The sequence below is a fragment of the Anas acuta genome, chromosome 2, assembly GCF_963932015.1.
Source record: "Anas acuta chromosome 2, bAnaAcu1.1, whole genome shotgun sequence".
Lineage (NCBI taxonomy): Eukaryota > Metazoa > Chordata > Aves > Anseriformes > Anatidae > Anas > Anas acuta.
In genome coordinates this window covers 83682973-83710915 of record NC_088980.1, presented here as the reverse complement: position 1 = coordinate 83710915, position 27943 = coordinate 83682973, and the positions used below count along the sequence as shown (strand labels likewise).

Sequence of the window (27943 nt, the reverse complement as noted above, 5' to 3'; positions counted from 1 at the left end):
TGACACAGAGGTGCCCTCTTGTGGCACCCACACAGCACCCTCACCTTGCTGGCTCTGCCCACCATCCTGCCCTTGTGCTGCAGGCCCCAGCAGCCATGAGGCTTTCACCACATTTTTGCCATGACAAGGTCAACAGCAGAGCATATGACCAGACTATTGTCTTCTCAGGAGTCATTTGTGTTGTGCTGGTTTTGCAGTGGGCTGGGCCCTGCGCGTCCCCAAGCAAATTGCCCAGTTATCTCATTACAGAAGGAATCAGGGTGGTCAAACTTGATTTACCCTTGATAAATCCACACTGGCTCAAATAATGTCTTGTCATTCAAATACTTGAAAGTAGTTTGCAGGGAAATTTGTTCCATGACCTTACTGTGGACTGAGGTTAGGCTGACTGACCTGCAGTTCCCTCAACTCTACTTCTTGGCCTTGAAGATGGCTATGACACTTGCCTTTTTCTATTCATCAAGGACTTCCCCCTAAAAACCAGTTCTGGACTTCTTCCAGACCCTCTCCTAGCCTCTCATCTCCCAGTTCCCTGTATACACACATCTCCCCACTCTCTACACTCCTCTTGGCCATGCTCTTCACTGTAATCCTTTCTACCATATTTTGCATCTCTATAGCTGCTGACTGTTCCCACACTGCTGCATTGTAGGACCCTGGTATGTTTTCTTCGTTCCTGGAATAAGATCAGTGATAGAGAAAATAATGAGGGAAAGGAATTGATCTTGAGGATCCAGGAAAGAGATGAAAGAGAAGGAAAACCCCATATCCACCCTGAATATAAGAATATCGACTAGAAAAATCTTGTACAGGTTTCTGATAGCAATTTGTATACTCAGGCCTCAGCTAACAATGAAACAGAAAAATACAGACTTTGAAAAGACTCCTACTTCTAATGTAGGGACAAAGTAGACACTAAAGTAGGCAGTTTTCCTGTTTTGAAAAGGATAGTTTCCAAATAGGCTTGTTCTCAGGAGCTGAACAAGGATGCTGGGCTGAACTGCTCAATTCGTCAGATCATCTGAGGACAAGTCTGTGAGAAAGAAATACCAAGCACTGCCATTTCTGTGTGCATCAGCATCTTTGTGAGATGACTCCTCCTTTAGGCTGAGGTCCTGGCAGAGGCTCATCTACATCATGACTGCATTCAAAAACTCGTAAATCAAAATATTTAATTGATCCACAAAGAGCCAAGAAAATTTAGCTTTGAATGTTTGATTTTCCATACCAGTCATCCAAATGACAATCTACCTCACTGAGACAAGCACTTTGTTCTCCTGTTTAGACATCAAAAGCATTAAGAGGTTTCTTCACTGTGTTTGCCAATCCTACAGGAAAGGCAATATACACAGTAAATGTGTTATTGCCGTAAGGAAAGAAACCAAAGCTAGCTCTTATGTCACATTCTCAATGTGGAAACTACAGTGAAAGGAAAACTTCTACAGAAATCAGACGACCTCATAAAACAGAGGTCATTGACTAATCAACCTGTAATAAGTCTGACCTTTGGACTACAGCTCCCTTTTCCCTGGCCAAGACAACCCTCACCCCGTTTCCTGTTGCTACATATGTTTGAGAAAAAGTAATGACAAGTCATTAGAAATCTAAGCCCTTCCATATTTCCCTCCTACTCAGAGCAGGAGAAGCAGAGGCAGTAACACAGGTGTCTTTGTAAAGCTATCTATAGTGACTATGTGGGTAGAATGAAGGTCGTTCTCCACAATAGATACATTCTTATTTTGGCAACGCTCACAGTTTTAAATGTGGTTTTAACTTCAATTTAAGTTGGCTGGTAGGCCTAACCTCCAACAACATCCACACCAGAAGGTCAAGAAAGAGGTTTCTGGCAAAATAAGATTGCTCCTGCTAAATGCTAAGGATAAACCCTACCTGATGTCATCTGTAATGGTATCTTCAAAGATTTTTAAAGATAGGACAACCAACATTCTCAGAAGGACTTTTAAGCAGTCACTTGACACGTAACACATTTCACACAACACCCCCTATTATCAAGGGGAACAAGGAGAACTATACAAAAATATAAAAATCATCGTTCTAATCTAATGACACAAATATCAAACTATCTAAGAATTTCACAAAAGGCTGATGGGAGTGTTTAAGGTACAGAAGCACATGCCTTAAATGATACTCCCGTTGGTAGGAATGGGGTATTCTAGAAGACAAATACAGGCCATTTTTTGAAGCTGAGAGTCTTTTGGAGAACGACAGCACCCACAGAACTCTGAATCCTAGGGAGGTTAATAACAGCCATCGGCTCTGCACTAAGCATGACAGGGAGATCCCAATCAAGTTGATAGGGCCTGTTTTACATGGAAAATCTACACTGTAACAAATACATGTGAAAAGATCTCTTCTGCACTTCAGCAGTGCAATTTGCTGATGTGCATTCTGCAGATTTTCAGAAGAACCAAGTTCTGCAAATACCTCTTTAATACGTGGAAATGGGTATTTGTCAGTCATTCAAGCATTCTCTAGCTCCTTGAAATCCAGACACAGATAAACAGCCTTGAGTTTTCTCTCAGTCAGATCTGTTCAACAGAGATTTATCCCGTAACATCATTTTAGGTATTTTTTTTTACTTGATAGCAAATCATCATCTCTCACTGAAAGCAGTAGTGAGCATCATTTCTTTCTTGGTTTTATTTTTAATAATCCATAAAACAAATCTCATAGCCAAGAGTCCCCTCAGAAATATTTTCTAAAATAAGCAGATCTGGAGCCTACATAACTGCTGTGTCTGATGGTGCTAGGCCACTACGTCCATCCCTAAATTTATATTGGGTGCATTACCACCATGCATTTTATAGAATACATGCAAAATATGAAACAAAAGTCACATTTTCATGCAGGAATTTTGATACCGCAGGTAGCTACTACTTATAGCCTGGGCTCAGCACAATGCAAACACCAGCTGAAAGGAAGCAAATTGGTTCATACAGAGGCTTCAAAGTCAGCATCAAGCACTAATGCAACAGCCTGAGCAAATCCTCCTAATGTAGCTGTAAACATTTTTGTATGTACAGTATATCTAAGACTACTTTCCTCCATTTCCATGTCAGGAATCCTCTGGCACAGCAGATACCTGCTGAGTAGATGCAGTTTTATGAGTTACTGTAGCCAAATGGCCACTCATCAGGACATGTGTCCTTCAAAAGACTCTGCAGCGCACCAGGAAGATCCGTGGTGACAATGGTTTTTACCCAGTGTTTTAGTAGTTCACAGAACTTTTTAATCTCTGATTTTGTCATGCTAACTTTCTGTAGGATGTACTTTATGCTGTATATCAGAGTGCTTAATCTACTTTTAACTTAACAGCACCTCCTCTGCCATGGGGACTCTTTCTAGATTTCCCTGACAGTGGTTGGTAAGTTGCTCAGGAACCAGATACCTATTCACTCCAGATGATTTATTCATATAAACTAGAATCCACTTGGTTTTCTTTAAGATAATCCATCATGTTTTCCACATTTCTGTAACTTGCTGCTTATAACCCCCTGACCCATTTTTGTGATGAGTCAGGTGGACAGCTAAGGAAAAGAACTAGGACAGCACATTGGAAGTTAAGCTGCTGCCACCTCCAAATGAGAACCTTCTATGTCTGGAGATGTAATTTAAAACAGAAATAGTGGACATAGTTCCACATTTTATTTTTTTTTAAAGCTGATTAAGAAAATAAATGTGTTTTGAAATGTTCAGCTGAAGCAAACTGAAAAGCATTAGCTTTTGCTGTTTGGCTTTTTCAATACTGCAAACTTTAAAACAACTCTAAAAACATAAGGGACACATTTCTATGAAGTTATTTTAAAACTGGAGAAAATACAGAAATGTTATGGTACAAATGCTGCATGGTTTCAATTTTTTTAAATTTCATTTCATATTTTCTTCAGAGAACATTTGAAAACAGACAAGATATTTTCTAAGCATTTAGATGTCACAAAACATAAGTGTTTTGCCAAAATAGGACCACGTTCAAAACAATTCTTTTTCCACTCCTCCCACTCATTCTAAAGATGTCTTTCCTTTTGCCATGACCTCCTGTGATTTGGGATTACATCTATCACTATCTTAGGTTCCCACCTATAAAATTTCCCTGTTTCCTCTGTTACTCAGGTTATAACTTATTTGAAGCAGAGATTTTTTTTTTATTATTTTATTTTTTTTGGTATGTTTTTTCAGAGCCTGTTGACACTAATTCTTGACCTTGATCACAGACAGAAGCAAATAACAGTCTCCTAACATTTTCCTCTGTATGAAAAGTTAAAATTTAGGTAACCCGTATGTATTGCTCAGGTGAAGAACAGACAATGTATTACTGGATAGACACGTATTAATAATATGTTCATCAATAACACACAGAAGGCTCAGAGAGATTTAATTTAATTTACAACAAATTTTTTTCTGTCCTGTTTAAATTATAATGGGCTGCCTTCAACTCATGTTTACCAGTAAACTATTGTGTAGCCCATACTGAACCATTGGGTAAGAACAAATTTGGGGGATTAATTCTTTCTAACTGCTGAGCAGATGGTATAAATGTAATGTTAGGTAGTTTAAAAGGTGGAATAGATAGATAAAGGCAGGAATAAAATTATTCCCTGGCAGCATGTAGCAACTCATTTCAAAAGTTTTTATCTGATTTTAAAACACTCTACCTTAAAAGCCTGAAACTGGGAGAATTGCGTACATTAATTATGGAGAATGACATGCGTTAATTATGGAGAATTACACACACTCATTTTGCCATGGTCTTTAAATGCGAATGGTAATTCAGGGACCTGTAGATGACATTTAATTTGTGTTTATTGCCAAGTGAGCAACAACGCTTGCACGTTCGGAAGCCATAGAGTTGGAGCTACAAGTGAAGGTGGAAACTGGACTGCCCTGTGTCTTGTTGTGGTTTGGTTTGGGTTTTTCTGTGTTTTTTTCTTCTTCAAGTGTTCTTGCACAGACAACTTGAATACGCTGCCGTTCCTACGGTACCACAGTGGTGCTTTTTTTAATATGTGGAATGAATTGTTGGGATGACAATGAGCTTTTAAAATAAAGTGATTTTCAGTCATAAATGGGAGAAGATGAAAATAAGCTTTTAAATAAAGTCATTTTCAGTTTGGGAGTTTTTCACCCTGCCCTTTTCCGGAGGGAGGACAGGAGGAAGACCTCCACTGCGTACGTGCGTTGTACTGAAGTGCTTTAGCTACACGCTACCGAAGAACCACCCCTCCCCTTCCCATTTCCTTGAATCTGTGGTGAATTCGGGGGCATTTCTGCGAATTTTTGTGCTCAGGGCAGGCCTTGCGAGTCCTCCAGCCCTCCGTGGCGGCTGAGCGGGGCGCTCTCCCCTCCCCTCCCTTCGCCGCGCCCCGCCCCGCCCGCCGCGGGTCACGCCACCCGGCCGGCCGGCGCTGCGTCAGCCGCACAAGATGGAGACCGCCGAGGAAGGTACCGCGATCCCCGCCGCTTTCTCCGCAGTGCTCCTCGCCGCCTTCACCGACAGCCGGGCACGGCCGGGAGGGGGTGAAGGGGATCGGGAGGAGGGCGAGCGGACCGGGAGCGGGACCGGCAGCGAGCGAGTGTGTGTGGGGGGTGGAGCTGACGGGGCTCCCCCCCCCCCCCCTCCTCCCGGCTCCGTGCCCGTGCCCGGTGGCTGCGGGGGGCGCGACGCGAAATGGCGGCGGGCGGAGGGGGGGGGAGGGGGGGGCTGCCCTTATGTAACAGTCACCGTAGTGGTAACCGCCGCCATCACCGCCCGTGTGGGGCCGGGGGGCGCTGCGGGAGCGGCCCGGATCGGCAGCGGGGCCCTGAGGGGCCGCCGGGCACGGGATGAGCGCGGAAGACGCGCGGGGCCCCGCTGGGGCTGGCCCCGCAGCCTGGCGGGTGTGCGAGGCGCTGCCCCCGGCCCTCGCCGCCCTGCCTTTATCCCTCTAGTGCTCCCTTCTGCCAGGGGTAACGCCGCGCTTAGCTGCTCTACAGCCTGCTCGGAATACCCAAAATGTAAAGCGAGGCAGGAGCCCAGGTGGTTCCCTCTCTGTTTTACAAGAGATGAGTACCTCGCGTTGAAAAAGTTGTCCGAGAGATTGCAGCGACGTGTTTGTAACGCGTAGTTCCCGTCTGGGGGTACTGCGTGGCTTGAAGCCAAGCGTTAACATTGCTTCAGTGCCCTTGTGCAGCCCAGCTGATGGTGAGGAGCTGTGCGGCTGGAGCTGGCAGCGCAGACCTTTCATCATAAACCCCAACAAATAAAGGAATTGCTCAGTGTTTCTCAGCAGCACGGGAGCGCTGCTTGTCATCCCAAGCAATACCTACAAATACGCGTTGTGGTAGCCGGGTAGTTCCAAGGAATAAATAGCTTCTTGGCGTCTGCTGATGAGGCACCATTTTCAGCGGAGCTGTTTATCTACCGTCAGTTACTTCCCAACTTGAGAGAACTGAAAGGGAAACAGTTGTTGAAATAAGTCAATGTCTTTGCAGAGCGTCCATTGGGTCACGCTGTAAACAAACTGGGTACTTGAGGAAACCAATGGTTTATCAAAATATTTGTGTGCTTAAAATCTATCAACTTCTACAACTGCCGCAGCTCCTGAGCCTCTGTAGTCCCAGTGTTACATGTACTGATTAAATTAACAAAGTGACCATTGAGATTTTGTGTATTGGGCATCTAGTTGTCCAGAAAACCTGGTTTATAGCAAACTGTGAAGTGGATTCTCAGCAAGGACAAGTTGAGTTCCTACCATTCCACTAGTTGGTAAATGCATCTTGGTGGACTTAAGCCAAAAAATGTAGTTGATCATTTGTAGCAGGCTGTTAAACCTGGTAGCCTTTGGTCGCATGTGCTTCTACAGGACATGATCTGGTGGCAAGACCAGGAAGAGAGGACAAAGCGGGGTTGCTAGTTACATTTTAGGGCATTGTCTTCATTAATTAAACCTTAGTGCTATGCCCTGCACTTGGAGTTTTGGAGTTTAGACTTTTCTGTGTTTTTTTTGTTTTGTTTTTAATATATTTAGTATATGCATTTATTATTACTGTATACAACACCTTACGTTTTGTATTATGCTCTTGTCAATGTTACCCTCAAAAGCTCAAAAATAGTAGCATTAAAAGTACATAGGCTTCACAGTCACTGTCCATAAATACTGCTGGGACGTGGTGACTTCTGCTGGGGTTTCAGACTTCAGTTCCCACTATTAGAATTTCATAGCACTTGCCAAAGCACCAGAGAGACTTCCCAAGATTAGAAAGCTTTAAACACTAGCAGCTGAAAAGACTTTGTGCCTTAAGGAAAAGGAAAGCCGGGCTCTTTATCGTGTGGCAGAGCCCCAGCTTCTGCTGTATGTTTCCAATGGACTTTTTGTAACTGTTGGTAACCTGTTAATGATGATATTGGCTCATTGATGATGGCCCTTGGTTTCTGGTAGGATTGGTGGTTGACTGAGCTGTGTTGTAGAGTTAGCAGAAAACTGACTGGATGGTAAGGGTTCAGAAAAGAGGCAGTTAAGGGTAGTAATGGGCAGCCCTAAGGGGCAGCTTCTTTGCCTTGGACCTGATGTGGGAGCTGCTCCTCTGTAGTGCCTGACAGCACCAGGTAGCAGCGTCTGCTGATGACAGGTACCCCTGCTTCTTTCTAGCTAAATCATTTTTTTGCTAAATAGCCTGATCTTCAGTTTTGGATGTTACAGTGGTGAGCGTTTCATTAGAGAAATGTGATGGGCAGAGGAATGTTCTCAAGAAAGAACTGTATTACCCAAGGTCATTATTTCCTGAACGCATACATGACTAACAGGATGCCAAGTGTGTGTGCAAGTAGAAAAGCAGTGTCTGTTACACACTGAAAATCTCTCTGAAAGTGACAGTGTATGGGTTTTAAGGTGAATAGTTTGACATGCTGACCCTCAGCAGGGTTTGTTGATTTGAAGTTGTGTTGCTTAACAATACAGATTGTTACTTGTTTTGTGTTTATTTGGGTTTATCAAACAAGTGGGAATATCTAGAAGTTCTCGTATCCTTTGAAAACCTAAGATTTAGGCCTAACTTACTTCAGTAAGCTAACAGAGGAAGGAAATCCTTTCCCTAATAAAGAATTCATCTATTTTCACTAAAGAAAGCTCTGTTCTTCCCAGCAGTTTCTGCTGAGAAAGCCAATGGACCATTACTGAGTGGGTTGGTTGAGAGAGCTCTGGGGGTCTGCCAGGGAATATGCTTTAAATTGCTTTCTGTGGGGTCAAAGAGCATCCTTAAGGCAGCAATGTCACGCCAGCTTAAGCCAGTGTAGCTGCTGGTTCCCACATTTTCCTTCTGCCCCCCCCCCCCCCCCCCCCCCCCCCCCCCCCCCCGTATGTTTGGTGCTGGCCCTAGTGCTGGCCAGACCCTTTACAAGTCTGCTCTAGCCTGTCAGGTTGTCAACCTGCCGTGGGGAAGTAGCCCTGTTAAGAGTGCTGGAGGAAGGTGGGGCTGCAGCAGCTAGAGGTTCTACCCTGGCTGTAAGCTGGAGAGAGCTGCTGTGGGCAGTCACCTGCAGGAACCCTCTGTGAGAAAAAGAAATCCTTTGCTTCTTGGGGAAAACCAGGGGCTCGTGGTGTTTGCAGCAGCATGATGTTGCTTGGTACAGCTCTGGTGGAAGTACTCCTTGTGCGTGCTTGTAGCAGCACCAATGTGGTGCTGAATGTGCTTCTGGTGGCCTCACTCAGCTGAAGTAGCAAGCTTACAAAGTACCTATTCACATTTGTTGTATTCGGTTTGCTTTTCCTGTCATCAAAGAGCACAAAGGAACATGCGTGTAAGGTTCAACAGTGGTAAATGTCTTAAGTAATTGTTAATCATTGGTAAATCCCTTCTGCTCAGCCTCTGTTTAACTTGTTCAAAACTTGGATGGAATTACTCCATTTTGAAGTTTATAGCCACGTGCAGGGGGACTATTCTTAACAATCTAGATGGTGTTTCAGATATATTACTAGTATTAATTTCTATTTTTATGCAGAGTACCCCTACATATTGGTGTGTATATGCTAGGAATCTTAAATATATAATAAGACGGTGGTTTTTGTTAGTTTGTTTGTTTTGAATGAGATGAACAGGGAGATAATGTTCTATAATGTTCTTTTTTTTTTTTTTTTTTTTTTCTGGTTGTTTCTGAGTCTTCCACCAGATGAAATCTATCTCCCAGACTTTTTCACTTTAAGTTACTTTGGCTTCATCTTGCTACACGGCAAAGTTTCTGTCGTGTATAATTTGTTTGGTAAACATGAGTTCTTTAAGCAGAAGAGTAATAAGCTTTATGTCCTGTTCAGCAGATATATGCAGAGTCTGTCGGTCTGAAGGAACTCCGGAGAAACCCCTGTATCATCCATGTGTGTGTACTGGCAGTATTAAATTTATTCATCAGGAATGGTAAGTTCTGTCTTTTCTTGTTTGTTCATTTTTTTTAATTAAAAGCATTAACATATTTCTAAAAATGGTAACTCCTAAGCCTTCATGTTAACAAGTAAGAAAAGCAAATTTTCAGAGGCAGCACATTAGTTTTAAAGAGCAGGTTGATTGGTTGGTTATTTTTTTAACACGATGGCTCATTATAGTTCACAAAGAATGTAGTAATTGTATACAAAAAAGAAGTACTAATAGTTATGTGTTTTCAGACGACAGTTTTACTCACACATCTGCAGAAAACTATAAGCAGGCAAATCAGTATGCAGATTTTTTTCTATCTGCTTATAATTCTGAATGAAAATGAGTACCTGACCTCATACCAAAAAACAAACAAAATGAACAAAATTTTGAGGTATATGGTCTGTTAGGGAAATGCTAAAATGAAAACTAATTCTGGTCTGTAACACACACACACATATGCACACGCTCTTTTTGATTGTATTTTAATAGTCATTCTTTCATGAATACAGTGGTTTAAAATCTTCATTGTGTGCATGTGTGTCATATCTTGAAATGTTTAAGGATTGGTGTCTGTGAGGATGCATGCTCTGAGGTGTTGGCCTTTTCGGTGACTTACGTTACTGACGATGTACATTCTTTGTGTAAGTTAAGTAATAGAAGACATGTCATTGTTACTCATAGTCAGCTCATCTTTTTCACTTTTGAAACTTCTGTGGTCTAAATGGACATGATAAGCATGCTAGTTTAAGTCCTCCTTGCTAATACCAATGTTCTTTATGTTTGAGGGTAGAGAATTGGTGTGGGTTTTGTAATGGAGGGAAAAGGGGAGAGAGATGCAATAGCATGTATTAATGGGATGACTTTTTGTTGCAGCTTAGTTCAGTGGCTTAAACACAGCAGAAAAGAGTACTGTGAATTATGTAAGCACAGATTTGCTTTCACACCAAGTAAGTATGTTTCACTGGTTCTATTTCTTCAGAACTTCATTTCTTTTTCTCTTAATATTTGTGAAGTCTTTTCATTCAGCATGCTAGACCCAAAGTAATTGTTTAATTTCTGAATTCTTATTTGAATTGCAGCTCTTACTATTGCAGACTGGTTAAGTAATACGATGCTTTCATAATGTTATGCGAGCCCTAATAGAAATCTTTTTTTCATACATTTCCTAACTGCCTCAGTCCCATTCTTCTGTAGTCAGCATTACAGTGGATGGTATGTTTTCACTTTATTGATAAATTTGAGCGTTTGGACCTCTGAACGTTGAGGTGAAATCACAGCAAAATTCCAGTTTGAAACACAGCTTCCCATTACCTTTGAACTGCCTGCCTGCAACACTGCTTCATGACTTCTGTCAGTTTCACTTCAAATGGTTTTGATAGATAATGTAAACAATAATTACTCCACTTGTATTGCACTCAAGGTACGGTGTTTACCCAGTGTTACATCACCTGTTATGTTAGATTCGGCTGAATACCTTAGTCATCAAAATGACTACATCTCTAAATAGTTCCCAATGGGATTCTTAATTATATTTTGACCAACAGTAGTAGAACTCAGCGGGGCCCTTTAGCCTTGTGACAGGCTAGGCTCATTATTTAGTATTGCCAACTTATTAACTGTTGAACGGGTAAAGTGATTCTTGTGTATGCTACATATTTTTCACATTAAGCTCATTTGTGCAGTTTTATTCTTCACAACTGCTGGACTTGGCTCTTCACGGTGCAAAATGTATAATTTTTTTTTGACTGATCAGTATCTGCACTGTAAAAGCAGTCTTGAGTCAGGAAAGATACTGAGGTTTGAGTGTTTTAGGTGTTTGGTACGGTCAAAATAAAAGCTCCCTTTCAGTGCGGCCGGTCCCAGTTAAAAGGATCCTCCCCGTTCAGCCTTTAGCAAGGGTTTGTTTATCTTCCTGTGTCACACACTGGTTGCTCCCCAGACTTAGCACCCTCAGTGGTTTTCTTCTTGGCTTCCCACATTTCACAAATTAGAAACAAACAAAAAAAAAAAAGGCTTTTTTTTTCTACTAGACATGCTACCACCGTGTGCAATGTCAGGTACCTAGCATAGACTTCTCTGCTTCTCTACACAGCATGTCTTGTTTCATCATTTCCCTCACACATTAAATGCATGCAATGACACTGTCCTTAGTCTCTGTTATCCCTCTGCATTTGGAGGATAATCTGGATGTGCAGTTTGGAAACTGGATCTGCTTGTGGGATCTGGGAAATAGTCACAGATGCTGGAGGGAGAATGGCAAGGCAGAGATGGAATTGGAGTTGTGGTTGATGCATATGCGTGTCATCCAAAATGAAGATGGATCCGGCCTATAACCGTGCCAGGTTTAAAACACTTAGCAGTTAATTTACCGTGGCATGTGGTGGAATAAGCACATGTGTAATCGGTATCCGTGCTTCAACTGGCAGGCACTAAGTTGAGGAAATGTAATTTTGCAGTATACCAACCAGTCCTCTTTTAGTTTGGCTTGATTTGCTTATTGAGGCTGTTACTGTCATTCTGGCAAAAATGATCCTTTGCTAGTGTAAGAGAGTGTGTGGAGTATTCAAAAATATTCCTGGTGTGTGTATTCTTTACTTCCTTCACTATCTTTACGTTCTATAACATCTTGGGACTTGTTTAGCACCTGGACTGCTGGGTTTGTTAGCCTTCGTAAGGGAAGGAAGACGAGAGTAGGAGGTTCAGCCTGCATCTTGGAAGGGGCACAAAGAACTGATTTTTCTTTTGAATAATAGCGTCATTCTCTAAAGTGTCTGGCCATGTAGGCAAGTGGCCTGATTTTCAAATGCACACTTTGAAGCTTAAGTTTATATATTTTAAAATTAATTCATTTTTTGCTGTTCTTCAAATTATGAGTTCATCCAAAGCTATTTGTTAATAGTTGTATTTTTGAATGATGCCATGGGGTTTGTTTGTTTTTAACTTGTACATTTTCTTCCTGAGATTTTGAAAAGCAGCTGTTCTATATTCTTTTCCTCCCTACATACATACTTTCCTCTTTGTGATGTGCTGAGATGTACTTTTCTTGATGTCACACTAAATATTCATAGGCACTGATCCATGAAAAATGAAGCTCTATTTCCCATGAGGAGACAGTTTCTATTCTGTAGAACATAACATTAACATAAATATCTTCAGAAATACAAATACAGAGGTAGACTAGTCTGATACTCGGCTACAGATCTGGATGGGTTGATCCCTTTGCTTTCTAAGCAGCTGCATTGCTGATAAGTGGTAGATGTGACACTTCAAGCTTAGTAAATACAAAGGTGGTAAAATGGAAGGAAGCTGTGTGGGGAAGGTGTTCTTCAGTTTATAATCATAATCTGAAATAAGCTTTTGATTTATGCATGGAAAGCTACTAATTCAAGGTTTGTGTACACTTGGAGTTTTTTGTTTGTATTGTTGTAATCCTAATTTGTTACTGTTCTTTCTCTTTCTTGCTTCCCGCCTTTGTTCATATGTGAGAATCACAGAATGGTTTGGGTTGGCAGGGACCTTAAAGATCACCCAGTTCCAACCCCCCTGCCATGAGCAGGGACACCTCCCACCAAACCAGGTTACCCAAAGCCCCATCCAGCCTGGCCTGGAACGCCTCCAGGGGTGGGGCATCCACAGCTTCTCTGGGCAGTCTGTTCCAGGGCATCACCACCCTCATTGTAAAGAACTTCTGCCTATATCTAATCTAAATCTACCCTCTTTTAGTTTAAAGTAATTTAAACTAAAAAAAAAGCCATTTTAAAGCCATTTAAACAGAAAACAGTTGCAAACACATGTAACTGTTAGTATCAAAGTTTGCTGTCTCAGGAACTATTTATTCCTGCGAATCATATAGAATGAACTCCTGAGTGGTCCTGTAGCAGACTGAGAATCTCCACACTGAATATATAAGGTTGTTTGCTTGTTTTTCTAATTAATCCATTAAGCTTTATACTTCTTTAGATTCTCTTAAAACCTTCTGGATGTGACTAGCATGTCTAGCGTAATGTGGAAGGATTCAAGGTTCATAGACTATGACAAAGAAAAATAGGTATCACTGCAAAACTGTTAAAATGTAATTGTATATTCGTGTTCTTAAGTAGCTTATGCAAGAGCATTGCTTAGTAATTGCATGTTGTTTGTTGTAGTACTTCATTTATTAAGCTCCAAACTGCTGGATCTTTAACTTTATACAAAATGATCTGTGAAATGTTATATGATTATACTAAAGTGAGTGACCTGTTTTCTTGGGCTCGTTATCTACGGTAATTAAGATTTCATGGAAGGATATAATGGAACAATTCTTTTATCTGGTCATTTGGACAGACTAACACAGTAGCCCATATCCTCAACCTATCTAGATAGTCTAGTTTGGAAAAACAAACTTCTGAAACACAAAATACTACACGTGGGTATGGGATTTATCTGCTGACAGCTGCAGGGTGCACAAAGAACATGAAGTTGAAATTCATGAGATTGTTAATTTCAGACATTGTTTTAGGGCTGTGGTTTGCATGAGAAGGGGTGACGTTTTTCTCATTTTGCATTGGGTGTCCGGAGCAAAGTCTGTGCGTACATCTCAGGAATGTAAAACGTACCTGTTTTTACTCTGATGTATATAGACTGTCATGGTCAGGGCACAAGGATGATTGAGGTGGTATATAAATGACTTGTGAAAGTAAGGGTAGATGGGAAATCTGTGCATAAGAGGACCATTGAAGTGTGGAGATTCTATGAAGTATGCTAAGTGACAGTTTTATCTAAGCAAAGTAGGATGTTCTGCTTTCTTCCATGCTGGGCACGCATCTGCTTAGGTTATAGGCAGATAAATAGGCTGACTCAGATGGGAAAAGAGTGAGAAATGAAATGGGATACAATTGCATTGTGACAGCTGTGAGGAAAAATAAAACTGTTAAAACCATTTGAGCCGTCGTAATAAATAGTGATTTTTTTTTTTTTTTGGATGCAGCATATGTCTGAAGATTGTTGCTTTTCTTTATGCAGCTCTGCTTCCCTCAGTGAACAGTAAGATGATGTGTAGTAGGAAGAAACTCGTAGGAGGCATGAAATCCGTAGGTATAATATAAACTGGCAAAAACAAAACAAAACAAAAACATTCAGGATCATTAATTCCTTCTAGGGAAAGATTTGCATTTTCAGAATGCTGCTGGCCAACAGCATGAAAACCACAGATAACTCTCCGTTGTACTTTATTAGCTTGTAATGATCGTATATCTAAGTTCTCTGCAACTGTTTGCATGCTTCACAAATCAGCCACTCATTACCTTGTGTCAGAACTAGCCATAAATGGGGGAGGTGAACAAGCTTGTAGCTTGCTTAAACCTGCACAACCTGTTCTAATTCACTGGGAGTAAGCCCTTAGGACACAGGGAGATTCTTGGACAGTCACTTTGGTATCAGTTTAAAATTGCTGATGATTCTTTGTGGAAGTAGGTTTGTGCAGGGATTGTACTGCTGCTGCTTCCCCCAGCCTTTTTTTTTTTTTTTTTTTTTTGTAATACAAGTAATAAATGTGAAGTCTGAGGTTACCTGTTTTTATAATATTGTTATTGTTATGCTTTATGTCATCATAACAGTCTTTTTTGAATACCTGTATATGCTTTTATTGCTTAGACACTGCTCTGATGAGAGCTTCTTTCTGTACTGCCCACATCAGGGCTAATAATTTCTGTATCTCCTTGGAAGGAAAATTGTGTGTGCAGTGTAGTTTTTCTTTTGGATTAACTTCTGGTACTTGGAACAGGCTGGGAAGGAGAGGTTAAATGGAAAGTGTTAGTTTGTTTTATTTCTTGGTAAGTTTACAGGGAATTACTCAGATTCAGCAGATTACCCCTATTGTGTTTGTCAAAACACAGTTGTGTGGTGCTTCTGCTAAATAGCCTCAGAGGAAATTGGGAATGCTAAGAATGCTTCCTGCAATAATTCTGAAAGTATCGGTCACTTTGGTTAGCTAGAGCGTTGGGAATTCTTTTCCACTTTTCTGTTGTGGATTTTTTGCCAGCTGAAATTTATTGATAGCTTGCTTCCCTGAAAAGTAATTGTCTAATCGTTGTCTGCCTTCTTACTTTTTTTTTTTTTTCTAGGAGAAGGAAAATTTCTAAAGACTGCCTTGTATTTTTCCGACTTTATTGGTGTCAGTGTAGTACCCATTATAAGATTACTGGCATGAGCTGTCTGTTTTGGAGAAGGAAAATTTATATTTGTATTACTGAAAATGTCAGAATTGCAGGGAGGAAAAAAAAAATTAGTGCTCTGCAAGTAAAATAGCTGCAAGCTCTGCAAGTAAAATAGCTGTTAGAGTGCACAGTTGTGACCTAAGAGTCCAAGAAGCTTCTGGTTGTTCTCCCATGGCATTGACAGCTGAAAAAAGCTGAGCTAAAGCTGTGAAAACTCATGCTCAGCCAAAATCTGAATTGCAAGCTAGAACTGTAATAGAAAAAAATACTGCTTCAGTTGTCCTCCAGTAGAGAAATCTTTCTCTGGAGGAACTGTGGTAAAATAACTTCTCAAACTGTTTTAGGAAAGATATTGGGATGGGAATTAAGAGATGGAGGAAGGAATGGGAGGACAAGTATGAGAAGTAGATAGATGAAGGATGTAAATAGGGCAAAGTCTTGGGCCTTATACTGGTGGTGAGAAGTGGAATGTGGAGATAAAAACATACAAGTGACAGACACAAGCAGGGGTGATTGCCTGTGAAAATCATTGGCAGAAAACTTCAGTGCTACAGATGTTTGCACAGCAGGGGTTCCTGTAGTGCTAGGAATTTTTACATTTTTACACCTACCTGAATGGTGCAGGAAGAGTTCTATCTTCTCAGCATGGTTCTTGACTCCTTTTGAAGTAGTGGAATTTGGGGTGGTAGTCACTCAGCAGCTGCCCACATTCTTTTTCTGTTTGCTCTGTGAATCAGGATTAACACAAATCCACCTGAGATTTATATGCACACACACACCCCAAACGTGAGGTACAAAATTGGGAACTTTAGAATTGCAGAAGTTGATACTAGGAGGCAGTAATGAAAGTAGGCTTTTTCTCTGGCTTTATTTGGTAGACATGATTTGGAGAGACCTCAGTAAAACAGGAATGAAAATACTAGATAGGGATAATTTCAACAAACGTGTATGGAAATAGGGAGGTGACTAAGCTTCCTGGACTACTGTTTGTTGTACCTTTCTGTTTGGATGGCTCAAAGGGGAAGAGAAGTTGAAATGAGCTAGAAATAGCAGTAGAAGCTTTACATATTCTGAGGTGTGGCAAAGCAGAGAAATACAACCCTGCTCTCTGCACCCACCTACCCAGCTCCTGGTATCATCGAGAATCACCAAACTGTTAAGATTTGGAGAAATGTAGCTTGTCTCCTCTGAGTAGGAGCTAAATTCAGCATTTATCTGAATGCTGAGTAATAATCCTAAAGCCTTTAGAAAAATTGGTATGTAGAATTACTAGCATTTATAGCCACTGCAGCTTTACTGAACTTTACTGAGGATGGGCATCTTCACTCACAGAGGGGACTGTAATGTATGAGTTTGGAGTAATTCCTAAAGCACATTTTTTGTTTTTGTTGTTTAGCCATTCTAACTTCTCCCTAACAATTAGATCATTAATGCTTAGTTAATATGTTGTTGTAGCCTCTTTTGGAGTTCCAAAGAATTGATCAATATATGTTTTTTGAAAAATGAAAAAAGTAAGCTTCAGAGTATCTGCTGAGTTCAGTTTTGTCTGAGTGACATAATAAATCTGTGACACATGCACATCAGGTAACTGCTCTTTCAGTACCCCTAACAAATGTCTGCTCATCCGCTTTTTAAATTATCAAGAATGTTGGTTCAGTATGAGCTGAGTGTTTGCTAGCAAGTCTTTAACTAGTATTTTCTATGGTACTACTAAATTGTAAATTGGCAGACATCAAAACACGTGCCCTACTTTTGAATTGCTATTCTGTGTTCTCACACCTGTGCTTCCCTAGCATATTATATTTTAGTCCTCTTCTTTTTCTTTGAAATTTAAAACCAGTTACTGTTTGTTGAACTCTCTTGCTGTTACTTTAGTCAGATACAATCCACATATTGTTGGAATGCACCAAACTCCACATTCTTTGGTATATTGATACTGCTCTGCTGTGCTCCCTTCTTCTCTTTACAATACAGAAACTCAGGGAAATATCCCTGGAGAGAAAAAAGGTCTCTGTTCACGTAGGGGCTTTCTCTCTGAGATTAGTAAAAGAGTGATTACGAATGCAGGTAGAAGGGATGTTCATTAGAGAAAAGGGGAATGCAGGTAGATTTCATGAAGCTGTGTTTCTCAGACTTTTAAGTCAAAGGATTGTATGAGAAGGAAAGGAAAAAATCCCTTATAGTTCTTAAAAAATTACATTGTTTATGTGGTTAAAAGTATGTCAAGTTTTTTTTTAATTTAAAAAAAAGTTTAGTGATTAAATATATTGAAGTCTCCAAGTTCAGCTGTTCTTAACATAACCTTTAAACATCCAGGCAGCAGTGTCTGTACACTTAACTGTAGTTTATCTTCTTCGTTCAAGTCCGGTATCGATACCGTACATTAAGACTTCTTGGCATCCATATTAGTGTGTAGAAGCTATTTAAATGTAATGAAGTTATTAGAAGTAGATTTCTTCTAATTGTTTAATACATAATGAAAACTTCAGGCAATCAGTGTCTGTAATCTGAAAAATATCATTTCATATTTTCATAGCATTTGGGGAAGGATAGGTTACACGTAGAGATATCAGAGGTAATTTGATAAAAGTGAAGATATGCTCAAGGTTAATGACCTATCAGGCAGCTTTTTATGTACTGACTGTGGTAATAAAAGTGAAAGCAAAAGAAAAAACCTTGTCACCCTTTTTCTTGGCTTTTGAGTATGGTGGGATTTATGTAATACATATGTGTTGACTTAAAAAAAAGTTGAGAAAGTTTACTATTTTAAGTGTCTGTGTAGACTGAGAGACTTGCCTCATGTTCCTTACTAGAAATTTATATCCATTGAAAGTAAAAGCCTTTCTACATAAATTTCAACATCTGTAGATACTTAATTGGTTGCCTTCGTTTTTTCCTGTTTTTTTTTCCTGTGCTTTCACTTTGCTAGGTTTTGTGCTGTTAGTTTGCAGGTGGAATCTAAATTATCTAGCACAAATAAATTGACAGAATGCAAAATTTGTAATTTATCTTGTTCCATGTGCTCTTTTGTTGGAACTAGATTTGTAATTAACAGAGATCTCTTTCAGGTAATATTGAGTTGGAGGACTACTGAATTCAGCATCTGCTTTTTCTTGCAGGCATGAGCTTATTTTGAGATAATTAGACTCTGCCATTGATGTAATAAAGCTACGAAGAAAACTCTTAGATAAAAGCTAGCATGGAACCTATTAATTTTCCTATTGAACTCGGTACACAGTGTAACAAATGTGTCATGAAGTTTTTTGTTATTTGTTTGCAGTGATCTGTTGGGAATCTATAGAATATGCTTTTTCTTACAGTAGGCTTTTTGTCAAGTACAAACATTTTGTAGTTGGCAGGACTTTTACATAAATGCTTCTTTAAAGGAAAAGCTGTTTCATAAGTGCCTTTTCTACGCAGTTTATTCCCCAGATATGCCTTCACGGCTTCCAATCCAAGACATCTTTGCTGGACTGGTTACAAGTATTGGCACAGCAATACGATACTGGTTTCATTATACACTTGTGGCCTTTGCATGGTTGGGAGTAGTACCTCTTACTGCATGTAAGTATAAATTTTTTTTGCCTTGTAACACTCTTATATACAGAAGAACGTGTTGCTTGCTGCAGAAATATTTTGTGTGGCCAAAAAAAAAACCAACAAACTAATAATTCAAAGACATATCCAACTTACTTTCACTCAGAAATTCTAGCTATTTGACTGTTGAGCCAGCCCTGCAATGCATTTAAGGTGTTGAGATAGGACAAAATGCATAAAGGGGCTTTTAAACTTTTGTTTCTGTAAAATACATCTTCAATTATAATCTCTTAAATCTGCATGGAAGTTTTAATTTGATACTCCTTATTAACGTTTGGCTAGAAGAGTTGTCTTATTTTTTCTAACAATTAAAAATGAAAGTGCAAATTTTCTGTTGGTATGAACATTATAATTCTTTATAGTCATACATAAAGTGAGCAGTGAAACTGCATAGAAAAAATTACTAAAGGCTTATAGATAGTAAAAGAATTTGGCAGAAAAAGGGAGGAAGTTTAAGTTGCTGCAATATCTAGTTTGAAATTTACTTTTCAAATACAAACATTTCAACAAGGTAGAAATACCAAGAGGATGAAAAAGAAGGGAAAAGGAATATAGTGTTCAGTGAAGGAAATGATTGGAAAGGCATCTCGACAAACACAGTACCTCTTGAACAAAAGAGCAGGAAGCCAGTAAATGAACCTTCCTAGACAGTTTCTCAGTATGTTCTGTGCTCCTAGTAGTAGCTGATGCTGGCTTAGTTTGAAAGTAGCACAGTACCGAGGTCAGCTGTAAAAAGATGATCCTGTTTCTGCAGCTTGTCCTTTCTGTGCAAGAAAAATAACTTCTCTGGACATGGAATAAACAAGATTACAAACTGCCCTAGACCAAAACAAAAAATATTTTCAAGTCTTTCCATGGCTGATTCTGAAGTAGGCTATACATATGGGTAAACTTGTTTTAAGATTGTGACTGAAAAATGGCAGTAAAAAGCTAACATTAATTAGTATTAAGTGACAAAGCAGTGATTTGAAACATATAGCCAAGAGTTTCACCATTTCATTATCATGATACAAAATGCATATGCAGGTTCAAAATACAATTGCACAAATCAATAGGAAAGAAATCCAGCAAGGATTAATTAGCACAGGTATTTTGGCAGTGAAACATGCGAGAATGTACTGAGGAAGTATTGCTGCAAGTACCTTTAACCTGTTTCCATACTCTTCCTTAGGCGTTTGTTGATATGACCAGTGTTGGAGACAGGTCTAATTGAATATTGGGTCTAACAGCATGGCAGTTCTTTTAATGTCACCTCATCAAGTACGGCTTTGTTCTATGTGTCGTATGTGGTCTTGAGTTCAGCTGACACACCAGAAGTTAAGATTTTTGTTTGTGCTACAAGTTATTTAGAAAGTCAGATGAAAAGAAGGTACCTGTGATCCTTCCCAAATGAGGTCATAACCAGAAACAACTTCATACCATGCTTGTGTTTCTGTTTTGCAGGTCGTATCTACAAGTGCTTGTTTACTGGCTCTGTGAGCTCACTACTGACACTGCCATTAGATATTCTGTCAACGTAAGTACTTCACCAGTTTGTTACAAATTGCTTTCCTCATCAGATAACGGTGAAAATGGTCCCTCAGTGTCCTTCTCTTCCAGCTTTTTCTGTTCCGTGGTCTTACACGAGGAACTGTCCATTTCCCTTTGCATAATGGGATGTTTGGCCCTCTGCTTTACAGCACAAATCATTTCAATTTGAAGTTCTGTTACTCGATAGCTTTGGAGATGGAAAGCTGGGTTTATAAAATGGGTCCTGGTCAGTGGCTTGAAGATTTATATGTGATGTTAAGAAAACTTATGTGGCAAAATTGTTTAATTATTAAAAATAATAATAATAATCTCCTTTAAGTACTTCTACAAGATTGTATAACAGTATAAACCCAATGCTACAAGATTTTATAACAGCATAAACCCACTGCTACATAGTAGAATGTTAGTATATATTACTATGTATAACAGTGGTATACTGTTTGCTTTGCTCCATTTTTATATTCTGAATTTTATCTGTCCTGAATTTCTCATGTGATAGAGTTTTTTTATCTGTTTGCATTTTAGTTAGCATTTATTTTTTAATGTTTCAGTCACCATACATTATTGCGTATTGTCCCTTTTTGTCTTTTTTAAATCCATATAATTTAAAGAATTACTAAATTATCAATACAACAGAATTTCAGTTTTTTTCTTAGATCTGTTTTTTTTTTTTCATTCTCTTAAACCTGAGGAAGTGAAACTCGGTTTGATTAGAATCACTTGCAAGTTCAGCAGATGCTGAATGAATGTCCTGTCTTGTTTAGATAACTCATCTCATTTTTTTCTTTAAATTAACTGCAGTTGAGCTATTTGATTTTTAGGCACTGGGGCGTGTTACATTTCATTAATTTTTGATAGTCGGGAGAGATGCTCACTTGAGCACGTCTCTTACAGCCTATGGAATCTATATTTAGGGAGAGAATAAAGGATTCAAAGTTTCACACACTATTAAGATTTGACACATATTTCTTTGACAGAGTCTATTTCCATAGCATCTCCATGTCATCTTTTCATTTCTGGTCCCTGTGGTATTCACCGTGTCGTGCAGGCAAAAGTGTTTGTGTGGCTGCGTGGAGAGTCAGGCTGATACTTCACAGGGGAATGGCAAAGTACAGTGATAGCATATTTCTTCCTTATTTTAAATGAATTAGTGTCATCAGGCTGTTCCCTGAGCAAATTCACTGGGGCTAAAGAGTAATGCAAGGGTGGAAATAATTGGGAAGGGATACCCTGAATAGGCATGAGGGTTATTTAAGTCAATTTAAGGACCTATTGCATTATTTGGAGCCTAGTTTCAGCTAGCTAACTGAACTTTGTTTTGCTCCTGCTTTACAGTTAGATACAACTTGATAGATTAGGATTTTTAAAGCGCATTGTGGAACAGTAAATGTCTGGTGTAAAAGACTACCTGAAAAGTAGAGACAAAGGCAAACCCAGCAGTTCCATTTGTTTGGTTAGGGTGGCTCAGCAGATAAAATATTTCAGTGGATGAAATTATGCATCTTGCCATTTAGACAGATCTTTTACTGTGTTGAATCCAGATTCTATATCTAGAAGAAATAACTTTGATATAGCAATGTAGCTTACTTAGTGACAATTGTATTTCATTTGCATACCTTGGAAATAGTTTCTCCTGAGCTACACTTGAAGCTTCTCTTCATCTTGTGTCACCACTTGTTTCTGAGGAATATTTCTGTTTAAACAGTAATTTAATTTTGAAAGCCAAACTAGAGGGAAATACAACGTTTTCCAAATCAGTATTTATCTTGGCACTTAAGATCATTTTTATACAGGTACTTAGAACCTTCCTAAATGAAACCTCCTTCGAACAGATTTTTAAAAACTAAATAAAATTACATCTACATAGTTTCTTTACCGAGATAAACTAATAAAATCAACTTTTCACCCAAATGTATGTTTTTGTTGATTTGAACTAGGAATACCTGTGGTAGTTAACAATGACTAAGTGCAGTCTTAATAAGCAAAATAAATTTATAATTAATGTTTTTCTCTCTTTATCAGGGAGAACTTACTGGCTGACTGTCTGCAAGGTTGTTTTGTGGTGACATGCACTCTGTGTGCATTTATCAGCCTTGTTTGGTTACGTGAACAGATTGTCCATGGAGGAGCACCACAGTGGTTGGAACAAAATCAGCAGCAGCCACTCAATGGTGTTGGTCAACAAAATGAGGTAAAACTTAACTGCCCAGTAGTTCATAATAAATTCAGGAAATATGTTGATGTGAATAAAAAACGCTCAGGCTGGGCCTTGTTAGTGTGTATAGGTCCTTGATCAGAGGGTGTAGAATATGGAGGTAGAGTCGTCTTGTAGTATTGAGTGACAGAACAAAAAGTAATAGGCACAAATCAAAATAGAAATTACATAACGCCTTTTTTACTGTAAGGGCAATCTGCTGCTGAAACAGGCTGCCTAGAGAGGTGGTGGAGTTACCAAAAACCATATGTAAACAGCACTGAGCAACCTGCTGTAGCTGATTTAAGTAGGTGGGATGACTAGATGACCTCTAGAGGCTACTCCCCAGCTCAGCTCTTCTGTGAAGAAGTCTTGAATGTCTCTCTTTTTTTTTTTTTAAGAGATAAATTGTTGCTTCTCAATGCTTACCTAAATAACTGAATACTATTTGTTACACTTCTTGTTTTTCCTGGATACAAAATAAAGTATAGAGAGTATAATCAATGTAACTGAGTGCTAGTCACCTGTTTCTGCAGGCTCAGGCTGTTGCAAATGGTGGTGTCGAAAATGCAGTGCTTGATCAACCTGCTAACCCAGCTGCTGAGAATGCAGTTGTAGGCGAGAACCCTGAAATTCAAGAAGAACAAGTAGATGAGGAAGAGGAGGATAATGAAGATGAAGAAGATGCTGTAGTAGAAGATGCAGCAGATGCAAACAATGGAGCACAAGGTAACAGGTGACTCAAAACAGTAATGTTCTAATTTTTTTTAAATATAAATGAAACTTGAAAATCAAGCTGTCGTAACTCGAGGAAGCTAATTGTATAACTTCCCACTTCTTATTATTTACCTTTTGCAAATTTCATATTTTTCTTTTGAGTATTAAAGCATTTGCTTGCTGAAAAGCTATCAGCATTCGTGAGTTGAACATTACGCACGTAAGCCCTTTTGTTCATTTAAAGCATAGCATGGAGTAGTTGAATCTGGTTTGGGGTGAGTCTGGCAGCTGTAAAAATGGTTCTTGTCTCCTCAGATGACATGAACTGGAATGCTTTGGAATGGGATCGAGCGGCAGAAGAGCTTACTTGGGAGCGAGTGAGTAAGAGTAACTTCCATGACTTATTTCTACATATTTCTCTCTGATTTATACTTGAAATGATTTGCAGTATTTCTGTAATAAAATCCATCAGGGATGTGTTTGGATACTGTTCTCTAGTGTGAAAACTGGTAGTAAGAGTCCTTTACAAACCTGAAAAGGTCATTGTATTAGAAATAAAATATTATTATACCCCTTAAATATCAAAAAGTCATTTCATTAATGTGTAGTTCGGTAACAGCTTAAAATCTATTAGCAGAGACCTCTCTGAAGTCTTCAGTTTGGTGAGGTTTAGAAATCAATTACAGTTCACATTAAAGATGCTAGATCAAACGAACAGCACGTCGCGTTGTTGATTACAGTTTAATACTTGCTTTTATATTCATGAAAGCATTGATAACATCAAAACTACTAAAGAAACGTGAAATTTTGGTTAGGTACTTTATTTATGTATTTGAAAAACACAGATATACTTCATAAAAAATGATGGAGCATTTTAATATAATACTGCTTCTCTTTTGTTTATGGATCAGAGGTCCCATAGTTAGATGTGAGATGTACGCTGTAATCAGGCAGCAGTGTAGAGGCTCAAGAACTACTTTTTGTGGCTTAGATCAATATCTGAGCTCAAAGCTCACTGCACACAACAAAATCTACCTGAAGATAGATGAAACAGCTTCATTTCGTTTACCATTACCACTAGTGCCCAAGGCAGGCAGTTGTTTGTTACAGTTGTTGCCTTGAACAAGGTCAAGAAATTCAAGTTACATCACGAGGGACAAGCAGCTAAGTACCAAACAGCCACTCACTCACAACCCCCAGGTGGAGTGGGGGGGAGAATAGGGAAAGTGCACGAACTGATGGGCTGAGATAAAGACAGCTTACTAGGTAAAGCAAAAGCCATGCAGACAAGCAGAGCAAACCAAGGAATTTGTTGCTGTTTCCCATCAGCAGGCAGGTGTTCAACCACTCCCAGGAAAGCAAGGCTCGTCATTAATGCATGATGTCTTCTTGAAGACAAACATCATCACTCGGAATGTCCCCACCTTCCACCTTTTTCCAGTTGGCTGTTATTGCTAAGCATGACATATGGTATGGATTTATCCGTTTGAGGAGTTTGAGTCAGCTGTGCTGGTTGCATCCCCTTCCAGCTTCATGTGCACCCCCAGCCTCCTTGCTGGCAGGGCAGCACGAGAAGCAGATAATTCTTTGACTCCGTAAGCACTGCTCTGCATCAACTAAAACCATCAGCGTGCTATCACCACTATTTTCATCAAAAATCCAAAATACAGCATCGTATAAGCCTGTATGAAGAAAACTAATTCTATCCCAGCCAAAGTCATGTCAGGGACAGGTCATGATCTTTGCATATGTCTAATGGAAAGATGCTTAGCTTGTTTTGAAAGGTATTCAATGAAAAAGAGTATACATACACTCAGGTTTCTGAAACCTTTTATAGTGTACATCAAGAGGGAAGTCTTATTCTTGAACTTAACTTATGTTCTCGGAAATGCTGATATATTCCTAATGGGAAATACTTTGATGTCTCTCCATGAATATAGAAATAAATTTTAGGAAAGTTGCAGAACCATTTCTAATCCTATTGCTGGCATAGGCAATAGATCTCCAGTTAACATGTAATGTCAAAAATGGGGGGACGGGTTCTCTGCTGTTTCATCTTGTGAAAATAATGTGCAAGCTTTCTGAATTTTCAAAAATCTCTCTGTGTCTTTGTTTACTTGGTACAGTATGTACAACTTGTAGCACAAAACCCTGGAACAAATTAGCTTTGAGCCTGGAACTTTATAGCAGTAATCATATGAGTGTCAGGACTAAAATAGTAGAAAAACCTTGAAGTGTGGAGAAATAGATATCCTATTTTTGGCAGTTCTGTGGATGCTTCCTCTAAGAGCTGTGCAGAATGACTGTGGATTTGTTTCCTGTCTTCCCTAGCTGTAAACCAATTCTGTTCTAAATTTAGTAGCATACGGAATAGCAACATTATCCAGTTACTAGTTACTTTTTGCATTGAAGGTAAAAAATAATACTCTTCCACTTCTCTCAGTGAAACATAAGGTCATATTTTGAAACTAGGAAGCAAAATGAAATTGTTTCTTGTTTTAATACTGCGTTGTTTAGGTGACTTATAAATAGCAGTTCAAACACTAAAATTTCTTATAGAGTTTAACAAAGACTTTGTATTTATAAGATCTTGGATAGAAGTAGCCTTATAAATTAGGTGGTTATGTGGGTGGTTTGTCATATATAGGTACATATATATTAAGATAGTCTATATGGTTATCACTGCCTTTCATCAACTAAGTATACTGTATTTAATGAGAAATTAGTTTCTACCTTTATCATTACGAATTTGTCTCTGGATTCTGTTGGGTGAGCAACAGAAAAACTCTTGACTATTGGACATTAAAATTAGAGTGTAAAAGGCTTCTGTGATGCCAATATTAGACATGTTACTTGCACTTTTCTGATGAATAAAGATAACTTCCTTATCTTCACAGATGCTTGGGCTTGATGGATCCCTGGTTTTTTTAGTAAGTAAAATCCTGCATTTCAAGAATTTCTATAACAAGCTTGTCTTAAAAAAAAAAAAAAAAAAAAAAAAAACTTTTTTTAATGTAATCATTCTATTTGAAGTCCTCATTTTCATTTAATGTATATTCTTTAAAGAGATCTTCATATGATATCATGACCAAGCAAATTGTATATTTTTAGGAGTTTCACTTTGTTATTATTGAAGTAGTGAAGTAGTGCCCTCGTTTTGCCTTCTCTAGTTTGCTTTAATACCAACAAAATAGCATCAGTGATTTTTTTTTTTTTGGTATACACCAGATTTTAAAATGTAAAATATTTAGTTATGTTTCTTGACTTTGTTGGCTTTTTTTTTACCCCCTAGTTTTTTTTCCCTGTTGCATGTTATTTTAATTGATATCAGTATTAAATCTTGTTTAAGATCTTCACAGTAATTAGCCTAATGAAAATTGTATCTTTTGAATTGATTCAATTTTTTTTTCTGGTTAAGAAAATTGAGCAAAGCATTCCTTAAAAACTGGCTTTTTAACACTTGTCTGTCGGTGAACTCATGTTGATTATCTCCTTGACAAACTCTTATGTACAATGCATATCATCTAGTGGGCAGTTTCTTACAGTTTACTTCTAAGATTGTCTCTGCTGCCCATCCCACCTGATTGCTGGGGATACCAAACGTTGAGTTCAGAGGGAAGGGAGTGCAGAGTCAATGGCAACAAACTTTAACTCATCACAGTTACATTCGTCAGGTATCATCTGATAGATCTCTATTTTAAAAACAGAAGCCTTTTCTATTTTAAAGGGAACAACGAGTTTTGCTGTCTTCCAGCAGTGTAATTTTTGCTTTATTTTGTGTGCGAAAGAAATAGAATTCTTAAATATTAATCTATTTACTAGATAATTGAGTGAATAAACATCTCATGTTTGAAATAAAGTAGCTTACATCATTAGTAATTGATCTCAGTAATAATTAAAATTCCAGTGTACTTACAGCTGAGTTCACATCTTAGCTAAAAGTTTTATAATAGTGCTGTCAGTTTTGTTGATAGGTTTCTTTTTACAAACTAATTGTTAAAATTCAAAAGAAACTTTTCTTATTTATAAAACGAATATTCACATACATTTTGTGTAACTGCTTTTAAAGGGAGCAATTTATATTGATTTTAAAATTAAATATTTTTCTGTAAAAATAAAAATGTTAAAGCCAAATGCTAACGTTCTTATCCAGGTAGGTATCTATGAAAAAAAAACAGATGTTTTCATAATCTGCCCTAACATGAGATATGCAAGTTCTGGTAATAAGAGAGAATTAAAATATGTTTAGATAAAAACAAGAAAGTGAAGTCGCTTTTTTTAAAATGACTGACATTTATGTACTATTTTC

At 38.7% G+C, this 27943-nt stretch overlaps 1 protein-coding gene across 2 annotated transcripts in view; it reads left to right on the top strand.

Moving 5' to 3' along the window:
- Window positions 1–5320: 5320 nt before the first annotated feature.
- MARCHF6 (membrane associated ring-CH-type finger 6) overlaps window positions 5321–27943 on the top strand; it is a 45658-nt gene continuing 23035 nt past the window's right edge. The window contains exons 1-9 of one of the 2 annotated variants that reach the window (XM_068671006.1): window positions 5321–5460; window positions 9309–9405; window positions 10276–10349; window positions 19017–19160; window positions 20637–20709; window positions 22746–22914; window positions 23454–23646; window positions 23950–24011; window positions 26532–26564. In XM_068671006.1, the coding sequence (XP_068527107.1) occupies window positions 5442–5460; window positions 9309–9405; window positions 10276–10349; window positions 19017–19160; window positions 20637–20709; window positions 22746–22914; window positions 23454–23646; window positions 23950–24011; window positions 26532–26564 (864 nt within the window). In that variant the 5' untranslated portion in view covers window positions 5321–5441. Of the gene's footprint in view, window positions 5461–9305; window positions 9406–10275; window positions 10350–19016; window positions 19161–20636; window positions 20710–22745; window positions 22915–23453; window positions 23647–23949; window positions 24012–26531; window positions 26565–27943 lie in introns of both variants that reach the window. The other variant, XM_068671005.1, reaches the window with a different exon arrangement.